The sequence below is a fragment of the Oncorhynchus kisutch genome, linkage group LG13, assembly GCF_002021735.2.
Source record: "Oncorhynchus kisutch isolate 150728-3 linkage group LG13, Okis_V2, whole genome shotgun sequence".
NCBI classification, from domain to species: Eukaryota; Metazoa; Chordata; class Actinopteri; order Salmoniformes; family Salmonidae; genus Oncorhynchus; species Oncorhynchus kisutch.
In genome coordinates this window covers 32,333,859-32,350,875 of record NC_034186.2, presented here as the reverse complement: position 1 = coordinate 32,350,875, position 17,017 = coordinate 32,333,859, and the positions used below count along the sequence as shown (strand labels likewise).

Below are 17,017 nucleotides of genomic sequence, written 5' to 3'. Positions count from 1 at the left end.
TGTCCATTTTAAAAGTGTTTACAATTCATTACATTTTGATGACGGCAGTATGATAAACTAACGAAAAGATAAATGTTCATCGTCTTTTTTACTTTTTTACATAATCTTTAAAAACAATTATAATATTAAAGTTGAGCTGACAGCCGTTTTGTTCTGTTTCGCTAAGGCTTTAGTAATCAATCTAGCAAGAGGGCAATATTTTATTGAGGTGGTAGTGTCACGCCCCCTGGAAAGCTGTGGCCTTTGGCCATTTGTGAATGTTTAAATCAACATTTGGGACATTTAAACAGCATGCGTCCCTCCTATAGACAAGGGGAGAAGGGCTGTATATGTAAAGGTCTCGATTTTGTCATTCTGAGCATATGCAATGTGTCTGCCTCCGACGTAAAACAAATGTTTGACTTCCACACAAAATTACTGCTTTACTTATTTTAGATTTAAGTAAGTGTGTAGGTCGCATTATTTATCATAGAACTATGAAAGTTAGGTATTTAGATCCACCTGCTCGAGAGAAATTTTGCGATTTCTTTGCCTTGTCTGTGCCGTAAAGCAGTCGAGCTGGATAAATGTGACTTATCGTTGCAGTGAATTGATATAAATGTATGTAATGATGCAGGGTGGTCGGCTGCATCAGAACTGGTCAGATGACGCAGATACCATGCTACAGGACTGTTTTGCTAGCACAGACTGGAATATGTTCCAGGATTCATCCAATGGCATTGAGGAGTATAACACCTCAGTCACCTGCTTCATCAATAAGTGCATCAACGACGTCGTCCCCACAGTGACCGTACGTACATATCTCAACCAGAAGCCATGGATTACAGGCAACATCCCCACCAAGCTAAAGGCAAGAGCTGGGGACACTAATCCAGACAGTTATAAGAAATCCCGCTATGTCCTCAGACGAACTGTCAAACAGGAAAAGCGTCAATACAGGACTAAGATTGAATGCTACTACAATGGCTCTGACACTCGTCGGATGTGGCAGGGCTTGCAAACTACAAAGGGACACCCAGCCGCGAGCTGCCCAGTGATGCGAGCCTACCAGACGGCCTAAATACCTTTTGCCAGACGGATTACCAGGATGTGTACTCAGAGCATGCACGGACCAACTGGCAAGTGTCTTCACTGACATTTTCAACCTCTTCCTGACTGAATCTGTAATGCCACCGTTTGAAGCTGATCACCCTAGTCCCTGTGCATCGGAAAGCTAACTTTTTAAACACATTTCATCAAGCTTGGAGCATTTTTTATAACATATTTACAGTACTTAACTTTTTAATGTGTATAGTATTGGTTACTAGATGTTGTCCAATGAATGCTGTAACCACTCTCTCTTCAAATCAGGGATGATTGGAAAAAGCTGTTCAAAAGAGGACATTGTATTATCATTTATTTGTACTCCCTGACGAAGGCCAAGTAGCTGAAATGCATCAGAGTTTTTAAACTTTGTTTCCATTGAACATGCCATACAAATAAAGACATTTTAATTAATTATATGAAGTGCCTTGGTCCTCCTTTCTTTTTGATGACCAATTTACCCCTTTTACCAAAGAGAAGCTCCTGTCTACCAAAATCTACTATTGTGTACCTTAGCAGCGCTTCCCATTTTCTACAAGTTAATCACAGCACATGGGTAGTGCTTAGAGGAAGCAGCTCCACAGTATTTTTTTCTGTGTTTTGGGGACATTTTACAACTCATACTATGGATTTTACCCAAGAGGCTACAAGATGTTCCTATTCCCATGACGGATTATTAAAATGATTATTACCACAACCTCATTGCTAGATGAAATGACAGCCACAGAGAATACTGGAACGGACTTGAACAAGGCTTACAGAGGCTTGGAGAAAGACACCAAACTTGACCTCAATTCTATCAGCTTGTCTGACTATTGGAGGAAAGGCCTAATCCCCAGAGGACTCTGCATTAGGAATTTTCCAGCTAATGGAGCACAAGGTAAAACTGAATTTAGAGATACATGGGAGGCTGTTCTCAACAAGTGTTCATTTGACCTAATGCTACTTCTAATAGAGGAAGCTAAAAAGGACAGACAAGTAGTCCAAAACAAAATTTAAGAAGTGAAAAGGAAAATCACAGAACACAGTGGCAATTCTAAAAAAGCACAATTTGATGACATTTTGAAAGAGAAAATAGACACATTCACTCTGACATTGAAGCAAGACAAGCAAAGGAAAATCTGAAGAGATGAAGAAGACTATAGAGATGGTAAGGTCTTTGCCTGGAGAAAACCAACCCACAAGAATTCAGAATCACATCTGCAGAGGAGGAAGCCTAGATCTGTTTCTTTCAACTTTACGAGCAGTGACAATGAGGGTCACACCAGACAGTCAGAGGCAGGCTCCTCCCAATAATTTTTAGACCAGGAAGAGGAGCCATGCAGGTTCCCCAATAGGAGAGGGAGAGGATGCGGAAGAGGCCAACGCGGAAGGGGGAGGTAGAAATCAAGACTCTCCAACCACATGGAGCAGGACCAGAACAAGGCTGTGATCAACATTTCTGGAGAACCCCTTTCTGATGATTGTGTAAGGGTCTTGTCTAAAGGACTGTCATTTGCCCCCACATACTCAACTAATGAATTCAATACAAAGATTGACCTATTTAGTTTCTATAGGAATCTACATCTGAAGGCTTGGGACAGGCAAAACATCTCTCCAACTACAGACACCGGTGTTTCAGGTCAGGCAGTTTCTGTGCCCTCAAAAACACCTTCTAAGCCCAAGTCCACCTTTTGTCCCATTGTCCAGAATGCCACACTAAATACACTTGTCAAGAAGGTGAATTTTGATAAGGAGAATCTGTTTAATAAGGGTAAAATGGACTCTAACCAAACACGACGTAACCTTCTAAGACAGAGAGGGATGCAGTTGAATCAATGTACAAAAATGGACGGATTGTGGTTACAAAAGCAGACAAAGGTGGCGCTACAGTGGTGTGGAGTAAAGACAAATATTTGACAGAAGCCTACCGTCAATTAGACAATGATGAATTCTACCAATCTCTTCAACCCTACAGAGGACCTAAAAACTGAATTAAAAGGGATCCTCACAGAAGCTAAAGAGAATGTTTACATTTCAGACAATGAATTCAAATGTATTTTCAATGACAGTGGCTTCTTTTTATCTTCTTCCAAAAGTCCACATGAATCTTGAAAACCACCCAGGCAGACCAGTCATTAGTTGTAATGAACATCTGACAGAACCCATATCCAAGTACATTGATTACTTTATTAAGCCTTTTCTGCTGTCACTCCCAGCCTATCTTCAAGATACCACAGATTGTGTTGAACAAAATGAAGGAATTCAACAATATAGGTACAGCTTCCTTTTTGGTCACCATGGATGTGGAGTCTCTATACACCACCATTGAGCATGAAGAAGGATTGGCAGCTATGCACCATTTCTTGAGTACCCGACCTGAAACTGAGATGACTCCTACAGAATTCATTGTCTCACTGACTGAATAGACTTAATAATAACATATTTGTCAGGAATGTATATTTAAACAAGTCAAAGGATGTGCCATGGAAGCTTGCTACAAGCCCTTCCTGGCTTGTACTTAGGTAAATGGGAAAATGACTTCATTTTGGATCCTTCTAAAAACCAGATCTTTGACTGGATTATAAGGTGAGGACGCTATATTGATGATGTTTGCCGGTTCTGATCTGGCTCAGAAGATTAACATATTTCCTTCCACCAATACCTTAACAGCATTAACCCTAACATCAAACTAACTATGGAGTACAGAAAGGATAACATACATTTTTTGGACATTGACATCAGTAAAAATGACAAAGGTAGTTTGCACACATTAATCTTTAGGAAGCCTACAGATGGGCAAACCATTCTGAGGGTAGACAGTTTTCACCCCAAAAGGCTTAAAGAGAACATTCCACATGGCCAATTCCAAAGAGTCCGCAGAATTTGCGATCAGGAAACAGATTAGTGTCAAATCTGCTGAATTGGAGAATCGCTTCTTGAATCGGGGCTAGAGCGCTCAGGTCCTGAAAGGTGCAGGTATAAGAGCCAGATGACTTGACAGAGAGAACTTGTTGCAAAGGGGAATGCCACATGGTGCATCAGAGAGAGTGTACTTTGTTACAAAATATAGCACTGAAGCAGAGAACATTAAAATAATCATTTAAAATAATTGGGGAATAATCCAAAGTGATACGCTACTACGCCAAGACATCCCAGAGCCACCAGTCATACGCTTTAAGAGATGTCCTACTCTAAATGACAAATTAGTTCACAGCCATCTTCCTGGTGACTCTCAAAAAACTTGGCTAGACCACAAACCCAGGGGTTCTTTTAAATGCAACCATTGAAGAAATATGCACAGAAAATGTTTTTTGTTATCACTGTTTGTAAAATGGAGTATCACATCAAGAATGTCATTAACTGCAAAACCACTCATGTCATCTACAGATTGGAATGTTCACAGTGCAAGGTGTTCTACATTGGACGGACAAAGAGACGCCTTCAAGACCGCTTAGCAGAACACAAGTACGCCATAAAGGTAGGCAATGAAGACTACCCCATGGCAAGGCACTACAAGTCCTAACACCATGTCAACCCTGCCTCCCTACCAGCTATGGGTATTGATCATGTTCCGGCCTCAATTAGAAAAGGGGACCGTCTTTTAAACAGCTAAGCCAAAGTTTGGGGATTTACAAACTACAGGGCACTAAGTACCCTGGTTTAAATGAAGATATGGATTTACAAACTACAGGGCACTAAGTACCCTGGTTTAAATGAAGATATGAATTTCTCACCTTTCCTGTAGTGTCGTGATAGGTCCATTTGCTGTCATCTAGTGGACATTTTTGCTCTATTCCCCTCAGCTATGTTTAGACTTGTACATGTTTGCTGTGCTTTAGGGTACTATGTTATTGGCACTTTGCCCAGTTATATTCAAGGTTGGAACAACCTTTCTAGGGGTTCTGATGCTTCGAGCTTGGAGTTGCATTTTTTATAACATATTTACAGTATTTAACTTTTTAATGTGTATAATATTGCTTACTAGGTGTTGTCAAATGAATGCTGTAACCACTCTGTCTTCAAATCAGGGATGATTGGAAAAAGCTGTTCAAAAGAGGACATTGTATTATCATTTATTTGTACTCCCTGACGAAGGCCATGCAACCGAAACGCGTCAGAGTTTTTAAACTTTGTTTCCATTGAACATGCCATACAAATAAAGACATTTTAATTAATTATATGAAGTGCCTTGGTCCTCCTTTCTTTTTGATGAACAATTTACCCCTTTTACCAAAGAGCACCTTCTGTCTACCAAAATCTACTATTGTGTACCTTAACAGCATTTCCCTTCCTCCTTTTTCTACATTTCATCAAGGCTTTACATTTAACCTTCCTGTTCCAATAAAATGTGTTATTCCAATCTCCCTAATGGAAATAGTTCTGCGCAGCCGACCCTGTGCTGTAAAGGCTAACGTGAACTGCTTCAAAGGGTGCTTCTGTGACGAGTCTTGTCAGACTCGAAATGACTGCTGTCCCGACTATGCAGATACCTGCACAGAAGGTCAGAACCCTTGATACCTATTTTTGAAATCATTGATTACAGTTGCAGTGTACATTACGTGATTGATAGTATTTTGTTTTATACCTATCTTGGGCAACACCAAAAACTGCAAGTTTCAATGTCAAGTGTCTTAAAATCACAGGACACCAACATCAAAGTGGGGGTGGATGAAATAGAAAACAATGTCTGCCATTAACTCAAAGAATGTCATACCAACTCAGTGGCTTTGGGATTAGAGTGCCCACCCTGCGATTGAAAGGTTGGAAACCGGGTTTGATAATCGACCAAATCATACTAAAGACTGTAAAAACGGGACCTGATGCTTGACACTCAACATTAAGGAGATAGATTGGATGTAAGGCCCTGTGATAGACTAGCGTCCGGTCTAGGTGGTGTATTTGTACATCAAGCCGCCTCACTCTACAGAAACAGGTGATAGGCTCATGATCCTTTGCGCTTTTCCAGTTCGCTCGTGCAAAGCTACATATGTCATATCTTTTAGATATTCAGACTTTGATTGGTAGTTTGAAGGTATCCATTCTTGCTCCATCCCATTCAACTGATGCATCTCTTGAAGTGTCAATTCAGAATGTAAGTGCATCTGTTTTCTCTTTGCCTATCGCTGTCCTCAGTTTAAAATAACAAGAAGACTGGAAAGACTTGATTTGTGAATCTTCTCAAACACTTCAGGAATATGTATTTAGGTGAAGTTTTTCTCTCACTTTTCACTTTGTCCATCTCCCTGTCAACAACGCATTCCTCTACCTCCTCCATCTCAGGCTGCTATACGGCAGCAGGCCTATCCAACTGGGCAAAAACCATGATTTCCACATCATTTCAACCAAATAATTAAATATGATGATGTTGAATCAATGTAGAAAACTGATTGGATTTGAAAAAAGTCTTGAAAAAAATTAAATAAATTGACAACTCAACCAAATGTAAATCACAATTAGACATTGAATTGACATCTGTGCCCAGTGGGATCTCAAGGCAATGTACAATGAGATCAGCTCCTTCAGAATCATCAAAGTAAAGAACACCTGAAAGACTTGATTTGTGAATCTACTCAAACACTTCAGAAATATGTAATTAGGTTGCAATTTTCTTTCTCTCTTTGTGATGTAGTTCTTATACAGCTTGAAAATAAACCTAATTATATTACATTGTATTGATTATATTGCATACAGCACTTGTAATAGATGCTTCCAATATACAGTACCAGTCAAAAGTTTGTACACACCGTAGAATAATAAAGAAGACTTCAAAACTATGAAATAAGACATATGGAATCATGTAGTAATCAAAAAAGTGTTAAAAAATCTAAATATATTTGAGATTTGAGATTCTTCAAAGTAGCCACCCTTTGCCTTGATGACAGCTTTGCACCCTCTTGTCATTATCTCAACCAGCTTCAACTGGAATGCTTTTCCAAAAGTTTTGAAGGAGTTCCCACATATGCTGAGCACTTGTTGGCTGCTTTTCCTTTACTCTGCAGTCCAACTCATCCCAAACCATCTCACCTCAATTGGGTTGAGGTCAGGTGATTATGGAGGCCAGGTCATCTGATGAAGCACTCCATCACTCTCCTTCTTGGTCAAATAGCCCTTACTCAACCTGGAGGTTTGTTGGGTCAATGTCCTGTTGAAAAACAAATGATAGTCCCACTAAGCGCAAACCAGATGGGATGGCGTATTGCTGCAGAATGCTGTGGTAGCCATTCTGGTTAAGTGTGCCTTGAATACTAAATAGATCACTGAAGTGACAGTGTCACCAGCAATGCACCCACACACCCTCACACCTCTTCCTCAATGGTTCACATTGGGAACCATACATGCGGAGATCATCTGTTCACCTACTCCGCATCTCACAAAGACACAGAGGTTGGAATCAAAAGTCGCAAATTTGGACAGATTTCCACCGGTCTAAAGTCCACTGCTCGTGGTTCTTGAACCAAGCAAGTCTCTTCTTATTATTGGTGTCCCTTAGTAGTGGATTCTTTGCCACAATTCGATCATGCAGGCCGTAGGCCGTCATTGTAAGTAAGAATTTGTTCTTAACTGACTTGCCTAATTAAAGGTTAAATTAAAATGAAGGCCTGATTGACACAATCTCCCCTGAACAGCTGATGTTGAGATGTGTCTGTTACTTGAACTCTATGAAGGATTTATTTGGGCTGCAATTTCTGAGGCTGGTAACTCTAATGAACTTATCCTCTGCAGCAGAGGTAACTCTGGTTCTTGAAATATTGTGGATTGACTGACCTCCATGTCTTAAAGTAATGATGGACTGTTGTTTCTCTTTGCTTATTTGATCTGTTCTTACCATAATATGGACTTTGTATTTGACCAAATAGCTATCTTCTATATACCACCCTTACCTTGTCACAACACAACTGATTGGCTCAAACGCATTAAGAAGGAAAGAAATTCCACAAATTAACTTTTAAGAAGGCTCACCTTTTAATTAAAATGCATTCCAGGTGACTACCTCATGAAGCTGGTTGAGAGAATGCCAAGAGTGTGCAAAGCTGTCATCAAGTCAAAGGGTGGCTACTTTGAAGAATTTCAAATATAAAATATATTTGGATTTGTTTAACATTTTTTTGGTTACTACATGATTTCATATGTGTTATTTCATAGTTTTGATGTCTTCACTATTATTCTACAATGTAGAAAATAGTACAAACAAAGAAAAACACTTGAATGAGTAGGTGTGTCTAATCTTTTGACTGGTACTGTATATCTGGGTTGAAGTGTACTATGTGGGAGAACAATATGTTCATGTTGTACAGCCGTCTGTGGACGAGATGTGTATCTTTAATGTGATTTCTCAAATAAATTGTCAGAATTTTAGGATTAAACATTGAACATTATATACTATAAATCATATAATAGTGTTCATCCCTGAACAACAAGAAGCTGCCAGCAGAGGTCCTAGTAACACAGTGTTACATTGCATGATGCCCCGCTCCTGTCGAGAACACAACCACCTTTATTGATCTGGGTCGCTTCCTCAATCTTACCAGCAGGTGACCCCAGTCCCCTATACAGTAGTGGACATTTTTCGTATGCCTAAAAATGGCCTTTTGTCTCGATATCCTGAAACTCTAAGACACCACCTAATTTGCCTTTGGATCCAGGGATATTTGTGTTGTGTTTATCCCAGCTCACAGTGTTTGTCACATAAGCTCATTGTGCCACAAAATGGGCCTATATTGAGAAACACCTCATGCATTTAAACTAGTTAATATCACTGATCACATTACGCACTCAATGTATTTGTCTCTCATGAAGGAATATAAGGATCCAGTCATGGATTACCACCTACTATCCTAATTCCTAATGGTTACAATTCCCCTCCTCATTAAAATGGATTAGATAGTAATATTGTTATTATATTGCAATAATGTGGATTAAGCTTTTAGTGATGAAGACACTGTTACCATAATGAAAAAAACACAGGACTAAGGGAAAGGATGGTCCAGGGTTTCCCAAACTCTGGTTTTTGCCCTAGCACTACACAGCTAATTCAAATAATCAACGAATCATCAGTCTTTGATCATTTCAATCAGCTGTGTAGTGTTATGGCAACAAACAAAAAAAACGTGCACCCCACGGGGTCCCGAGGACCGAGTTTGAGAAACGCTGTAAGCCTGCGCGCGTTTGTATGTGATTTAGAAACAAGGCATAGAAAGTGGTATCCAAGCTATTTATTTGATAGGAACGTCTGGAATAGATCACAGAAAACAAAAGGCAAGAAGGAAACAATGCAAGTGTTAACAATTCAACTGTAACGCTGTTAAGTGATCCATTTGAGAGAGAAAGGGAGGGGCTAGAGACGAGGAACGTAGTGAATTGGATGACACCGTACGAGCGCAAGAAGGTTGACAAGATAACATAGGATGAAAAAGGAGAAATCCTGATTCATCAAAATAATTTTTCATTTTTTGGAATACAAGTCTGTCGGCTTGAAGCTTCTATTTTGGATTGTGGCGGTATACTGTAGCCTTCACGTATCGGTTATTATTATTTAGCCTATTTATTTGCGGGGCCCTGTGTCATAATAATGGCTCGACAGTAGCCTTGGACAATGTGTTCAAAACGTCGTTTTACCGAGGAGATCCCGTTAGAATATCATTTTAATCTACCAATATATACGATATATATGTGATTCCCATCAAAATAATAACGCGCTCTTCCGTGCGGATCCATTCGAAATCTGGGCGATTGTAATTGTATAGCGCATCTCTACATCCTTATCTGGTATGTGCCTACCGATGGTGCCTCTTTTTCTTTGAAAAAACGGTGATATATTGTGGACTGGGCAGTGTGTATTCTAATGTTTAGTCGTTTTTATCACAGTGTAGGTTGTATCAGATATTGATTTTATGTGGTAGTGTATTGTTGTAGGCTAAATTATCAGCCTATGAGTAATTATGATATAACAACCCATTACTATTATTCATTAGATATTATTACTTATTAGCAGTAGGCCTAGTAACAACATTATTAGTGTTCATATTATCATAAATCTGTCTAGGCCTAGATATAAATAATTATCATCTGCTGAATATTTGCTATGATGAATTTTTGGCATATTCTCATCCTCTGACTTATTGCAGTTACAATGGGCTTACAACCCCCAAAAGGCCTCTCATATGCAATCAGTGCTATGAAGTCAGGAGCATCAGATCTTCGAGGCATGGCCATGATAGGCTTCTTTTACAAAACATATCAATACCACCATGGATGCTGCATAGCCTATTCCCCTGGAGCTACATCACCGCTCCTCATGAATGCCTCCAGGCCCTTGCTAGATGTCAGGCTTATTAGAGGAAGATGCTCACTGCCTGGTCACTGTCTGGAGTTGACCTCATCTTCTCCAAGGAAATGTTGTGCTTATCTTTTCAACACAAGCCTGTACTTCCACAGCAGCCTGCAGCAGCAGTTTATGTTTGGAGAGCAGGCAATGGAATCTTCCTAATAAAGACTCCTCAATATTGTTTTAGCGTGCCTAATCAGTTTGTGAAAATTAAGTGACCCTTTGCTTAATATGCCTACTGAAGTTACACAGTTAATTTCCCTCCAATTTGTTTGTGACATATTTTTTTACAGTCATCATCCGAAGCAACATACAAGTATAGCATGCCTTACATGTAAGATGCATAGAAAATACATTAATTGATAGAGTAGTCATTTAAAAAAGACCAACTTTTATTATTGACAGTCTGGAGAAGTCAGCCCAGAAGCAACCTGGATTAATATCATAGAAAGCAACAGCTATGTAATAAACTGCCCTTTTTTCTGATCTGATTCTACATGACACTGTATTGTGTCAGCATGTAACATGAGTGCTGACACTTGCATTTTGTTTATGCGCTCGGGCAGAACATTTTGGGGCCCAGTTTTTCCGCTCAAAATGCGTATCAGCTAATTGAGATCGTTGATTTACTTGCACGTGACGGAACACTAAATTGTAGCTGGTCCCATCAGATAACATGGCACAAGTTAGCCCTTTGCTAACCTCACCGGGTGCCAGTGATTAAATCCTGGAACAAATTCTCCATCAGCCTATCAAAGATCTCAGACTTTATATCCACCAACCAATGGCATTTCTTAAAATAGGTCAAGCTGGGCCACTATAGGGACATTTTAAGCTAACAAATTCAAGGATTACTTTTGTTCCATTGGTCTGTAACAAAACGTTGTCTGTAAATATTGCATTGATGCATCCTTGACTAGGCTACTAACTACTACCAGCGTTAGACAAAAAAATTATACTTGACAAAATCCAAAGTTTTTGTTTATCTGTTTCACACACATCCATGTTTATTTATTTATTTTATTTTTTATTTCACCTTTATTTAACCAGGTAGGCCAGTTGAGAACAAGTTTTCATTTACAACTGCAACCTGGCCAAGATAAAGCAAAGCAGTGTGACAAAAAACAACACAGAGTTGCACATAAACAAACGTACAGTCAATAACACAATAGAAAAGTAAAATACAAAAATCTATGTACAGTGTGTGCAAATGTAGAAGAGTAGGGAGGTAGGCAATAAATAGGCCATAGAGGTGAAATAATTACAATTGAGCATTAATACTGGAGTGATAGATGTGCAGATGATGATGTGCAAGTAGAGATACTGGGGTGCAAAAGAACATGTGCTTTTCTGTAAAAAATAGAACGTTTATGTAAGTTTATCATATATCGTTAAAAAAACGAAGAGCCTTATGTACTTGTCAAATAGCAGTCATGTAGGCTACTATTATCAACATCGCTTTTCGGTGGCACACATTTCGGTTGACTCGAAATCAATAGTGCCCTTTAACCATGGGTTTGAGGCCCGCCTCACATCGAGCTTTTTTGTTGAGGATTCTTTTTTTTACTGCCGGTCCTTGATGATCAATTCAGAACGCATGTGACAAAGTGGATGATTATCATAATGCATAGCCTATAAAATGTTGTAAGGCTAAATGTAAGTGTAACCACATAGCATAGGGCTAACGTGCCATTTTATCTGACTGGACTGGCTACAATTTTGCAAAAAAATTATATATTTCTTTGTTACTTTAACCAGTTTTACCCTGCCCTCTCTAAACCAATGTCCCAACTCCATTCCACCAGTACCCCCCAACAGTACCAATTTTTATTGAAGCCCTGGGCAAACACACCTGATTCAACTTATCATCAAGCCCTATATGAGTCGAATCAGGTGTGTTTGTCTGAGGCTTTAACAAAAATGTGTACTGTTAGAGATACTGGAGGACTGGAGTTGGGAAACACTGCTTAAACTTCCATTTCTCTTTCCTCAATCTGTCTGTCTCTCTTTCTAGGATCTCTGTCCTATTGGTGCGATGGCCTTCTCTCTTCTGGCTATCCTGATATTATCTCTCCATGCTCTCCCATCCATTGGCTGTCCAGTGGGATGTCGCTGCTACAGCCTGACTGTGGAGTGTGGCTCTACGGGCCTCCGGGACATCCCCTCACACGTCCCAGCTTCTACACAGGTTAGCATTGACTCAATATGTCTACATGTCTGTTTCCCAGATACCACCCACCACACAATATAGCCATGCTTGAATCATCCATACACTCACTCAGGCGTACCTACTCTTGTTAGCATTTACATATGGAGTTATGCTTATTGTTAATTATGCCCATCTATTCCAATTAGACCATCTTCCTTCAGGACAATGCTATCGGGCAGATCCGTCTGTCAGACCTCTCCCAGCTGGGCCGTCTGCACTACCTGTATCTGCAGAACAACAGTATCTCAGCACTGGAGCCCGGGGCCTTCCAGAGCCAGGGTCAGCTTCTGGAGCTGGCCCTCAACGGGAACCGCATCCACCTGGTCACAGCAGAAATGTTCAGGGGCCTGGAGCACCTCCGCATCCTCTACCTGGCAGGAAATGACATCACTCGCCTACAGGACTATACCTTCAGAGGCCTACAGGTCAGTCCCCTTATTATCAGTAACTCAGTTAATGTTTTGTCAAACCAATGCTAGTGTTCCCCTCCTCCCTTGTAAACAGACTGTTTGTCCTGATAATCATCTAGAGTTCCACCACAACAATCAACGCTTCAACTTAAACCACTTCCTCTACATAGTATCACTATTCATTCCTAATAATGACTACAATCCCTGCTTCCATAGCGTCTTCAAGAGCTTCACCTGCAGCAGAATAGCATTGAGATTCTGGGAGACCAAGCTCTAGTTGGTCTGTCCTCTCTGGCCCTGCTTGACCTCAGCCGGAATAACCTGCACACCATCGGCCCTGCCACCCTGCGGCCCCTCGTCAGCCTGCAGGTGCTGCGTGTCACAGGTGAGGGCCAAAGGACAGGATTTGGGGTAGGGCTGTGGGACCAAAAAAGAAGCCTACAGTAAATATATTGACCTTGTTCTTCAAATAGAATGACCTCTTTCAAATGTTTTGTCTTAATTGTAACAATGTTGTGTTGCATCCTTTCCATTCCCCTTTGTTGACTTTGCCACCCCCCCGTCCCGTCCCGTCCCGTCAAATTATAATTTCCTACTGTAGACAATCCTTGGCGTTGCGACTGTGCCCTGCACTGGCTGCGCAGCTGGATCGATGAGGAGGGCCAGCGCCTGCTGAGCTCGGCCGAGCGGCGCCTTGTCTGTTCTGAGCCACCCCGCCTCTCCCACCTCAGCCTGGTGGAGGTGCCTCTTAACAGCCTGGTGTGCATCCCCCCTCTGGTTCAGCTGGAACCCCGCCGCCTGGCCGTGCGCCTGGGGGAGAGCATGCGCGTCTCCTGCCATGCATCTGGTTACCCCCGGCCGCAGGTCACCTGGAGGAAGGCTTCCCAGGGTAAGGTGCAGCTCTCCCCCCGGGGGCTGGTGCAGGACCTGGGCGGTGTAGGGACTGTGGGGGCTGAGGATGCAATACATCCAGCTGCAGGACGGGTGAGACTCCAGAAGGAGGATGGGGAGCGCTTCGATCCAGACACTGGCAGTGGGATGCTGTTTCTTAGCAACGTGACAGTGGCTCACGCCGGGCTGTATGAGTGCGAAGCCTGGAACGCTGGAGGGGTGGCCCGTGTGACCTTTCAGCTCGCAATCAACTCTTCGTCCTCGTCCAGTTGGTCCCCTGCCTCCTACGCTCCATCCTGGCCTCGTCTGCGCTCCAATCGGCCGACGTCGTCAGATGTGAGTCGAGAGCCCTTGTACGCCCTTGGCAGCATGGCCTTCAGCGCACTGGGAGCTGCTACTCAGACTGCCATCGCCATAGGGATCTCCCTGCTGGCCCTCACAGCTCTTCTCCTGGTGGCCATGATCTACAGCCGACAACGCCATCGGCAGAAGGACACAGAGGACAAGGAGGAAAGCATCCTGTATGTCAATGATTACTCGGACGGACCAACAACCTTTGCCCAGCTGGAGGAGTATCGGGATGAGCGCGGGCACGAGATGTATGTTCTGAACCGGGCTAAACCCGTCCTCCCACCTTCCACCACAGCCACTACCACCACTCTAGGGTACCAACAGCAGGAAGCACTGTCTCCCACAAAGCCCCAGATAGAGCCGGATATACGGACAATGAGAAGGATGGCAGGGGAGGGCGGGGAGGCAGAGCCGGTGACAGCCGAGTCGGAGGGCTTGTTTCTGAATCACACAGGCTTGTTCCTCGACTCACAAATTGCATATGAGATCCACTGCTGAAGGCCCCTAGGACGACGTTCACAATGAGCTAGTCCAGAGTGTTTAATGTCACTTGGTGACCAAACCTCCAGACTGCAATGAGGGTTCAGATGAATCATAAATCCTGATTGCTCTTGCTCCAGAGTGACAAGTTTGAGCAGCAGTACGACATAAAGACATGGCAGGAGACATGCCTCCCTCAACCAAAACCCCCACTATACTATACCTTACTGTGATATGAGAAAATTAGTCCTTTGTCCAGCTTGAACATATACTGTAGCTACTATAGTAAGTATGGAGAACCATTTCAGTGGACTGAGTAATGTATGGTGGAGAGACCCTTATTGTGACACTTCTGCTGTTTATAAAAAGTAAACTGAAATAGGGGCCTAAACAGGCTCATCTAGTTGGACTCTGAGATGTTTAGAAATGTAAGAGGAAGGTGTATCATAAGGCTATAAGAAAGGAATACTTTGTGGCAGAATACTGCTGACCAACCCGGATCCCTCCATCCTACAACAAGTTACTTCCAAAGATTTCATCAATCAAACAACGGTATACAGTCAGTAAAACAGGCTCTCTCCCCTTCAGGTTCAGTTAATTTCATTATGTTGGTGACTATATGCACACATGCATGAATTGAAGATAAGGAGATGTATTACATTTGCAGGCAGTACCATAAATCAGTCATCTCTTTTAACTTTAAAATAATAATTTTTGAAATATATGAAAGTACTGTAGGGCTTAGCTTTATGGGAATATTTTTGTCGCTTGTACCTCAACATGTTTTTTTGTTTACCAAACAAGGTAAACCTAATGTGATTCAATGTGTGTGTTTTTCTCATGATCAAGTGTTTCAATAGCCTTTAGCTTACTGTGTTTGCAGTATACCTCAGCATATGTATTGGTTTCAATGGAATCTGGTAAAATGTCTGTGGTCCAGCACAAGATTACAGTAGGTTTTGGTGTGTGACATATGCTGCATACATATTTGCAGTGCATTGCTGTATGGCACTCAGTTGGGACTATTTTCTGAAATTCCACCAGGAACTACCAAATCCACAATATTAGCCTTCATTCAAACTGTGTTTTTGCCATTCAGATGTTGAGAAGTATTTGTTTGAAAGAGGAAGTACAGTGGACACCAGCGCAAGCTTCCCCCAACAGCTGTAGGCTACAGGGAAAGAGTCTGGTATCCCATTGGATGCTGGACATTGGTGTGTTTGAGGCGGAACAGTGATAAAAGCAATACAGTCTAGAATTAAAACACTGTATTGTCCTACCCAGATTGTCACTGTAAAACTGCATTTCAAGCTTTTAGTTTAATTTCAGATATTTTGAATACTTTTATTTGAAAATGATTTATTTGTGGTTTGTATTGACATACAGTTGAAGTCGGAAGTTTACATACACTTAGGTTGGAGTCATTAAAACTTGTTTTTCAACCACTCCACAAATTTCTTGTTAACAAACTATAGTTTTGGGAAGTCCGTGAGGACATCTACTTTGTGCATGACAAAAGTAATTTTTCCAACAATTGTTTACAGACAGATTATTTCACTTATAATTCACTGTATCACAATTTCAGTGCGTCAGAAGTTTACATACACTAAGTTAACTGTGCCTTTAAACAGCTTGGACAATTCCAGAAAATGATGTCATGGCTTTAGAAACTTCTGATAGGCTAATTGACATCATTCGAGTCAATTGGAGGTGTACCTGTGGATATATTGCAAGGCCTACCTTCGAAACTCAGTGCCTCTTGACATCATGGGAAAATCAAAAGAAATCAGCCAAGACCTCAGAAAAAAACTGTAGACCTCCACAAGTCTGGTTCATCCTTGGGAGCAATTTCCAAACACCTGAAGGTACCACATTAATCTGTACAAACAATAGTACGCAAGTATATGGGACCACGCAGCCGTCATACCTCTCAGGAAGGAGACGCATTTTGTCTCCTAGAGATAAACGTACTTTGGTGCGAAAAGTGAAAATCAATCCCAGAACAACAGCAAAGGACCTTGTGAAGATGCTGGAGGAAACAGGCACAAAAGTATTTATATCCACAGTAAAACGAGTTCTATATCGACATAACCTGAAAGACCACTCAGCAAGGAAGAAGCCACAGCTCCAAATCCGCCATAAAAAAGCCAGACTATGGTTTGCAACTGCACATGGGGACAAAGATCGTACTTTTTGGAGAAATGTCCTCTGGTCCGATGAAACAAAAATAGAACTGTTTCACCATAATGAACATCATTATGTTCGGAGGAAAAAGGGGGAGGCTTG

At 41.5% G+C, this 17,017-nt stretch overlaps 1 protein-coding gene across 1 annotated transcript; it reads left to right on the top strand.

Moving 5' to 3' along the window:
- Positions 1-9,324: 9,324 nt before the first annotated feature.
- Positions 9,325-16,198, top strand: lrrc24 (leucine rich repeat containing 24). The gene is made up of 5 exons (XM_020497566.2): positions 9,325-9,831; positions 12,405-12,578; positions 12,746-13,024; positions 13,226-13,394; positions 13,611-16,198. Exons 2-5 carry the CDS (start codon positions 12,426-12,428, stop codon positions 14,747-14,749), a joined length of 1,740 nt encoding a protein of 579 aa, XP_020353155.1. The 5' UTR covers positions 9,325-9,831; positions 12,405-12,425; the 3' UTR covers positions 14,750-16,198.
- Positions 16,199-17,017: the final 819 nt, after the last annotated feature.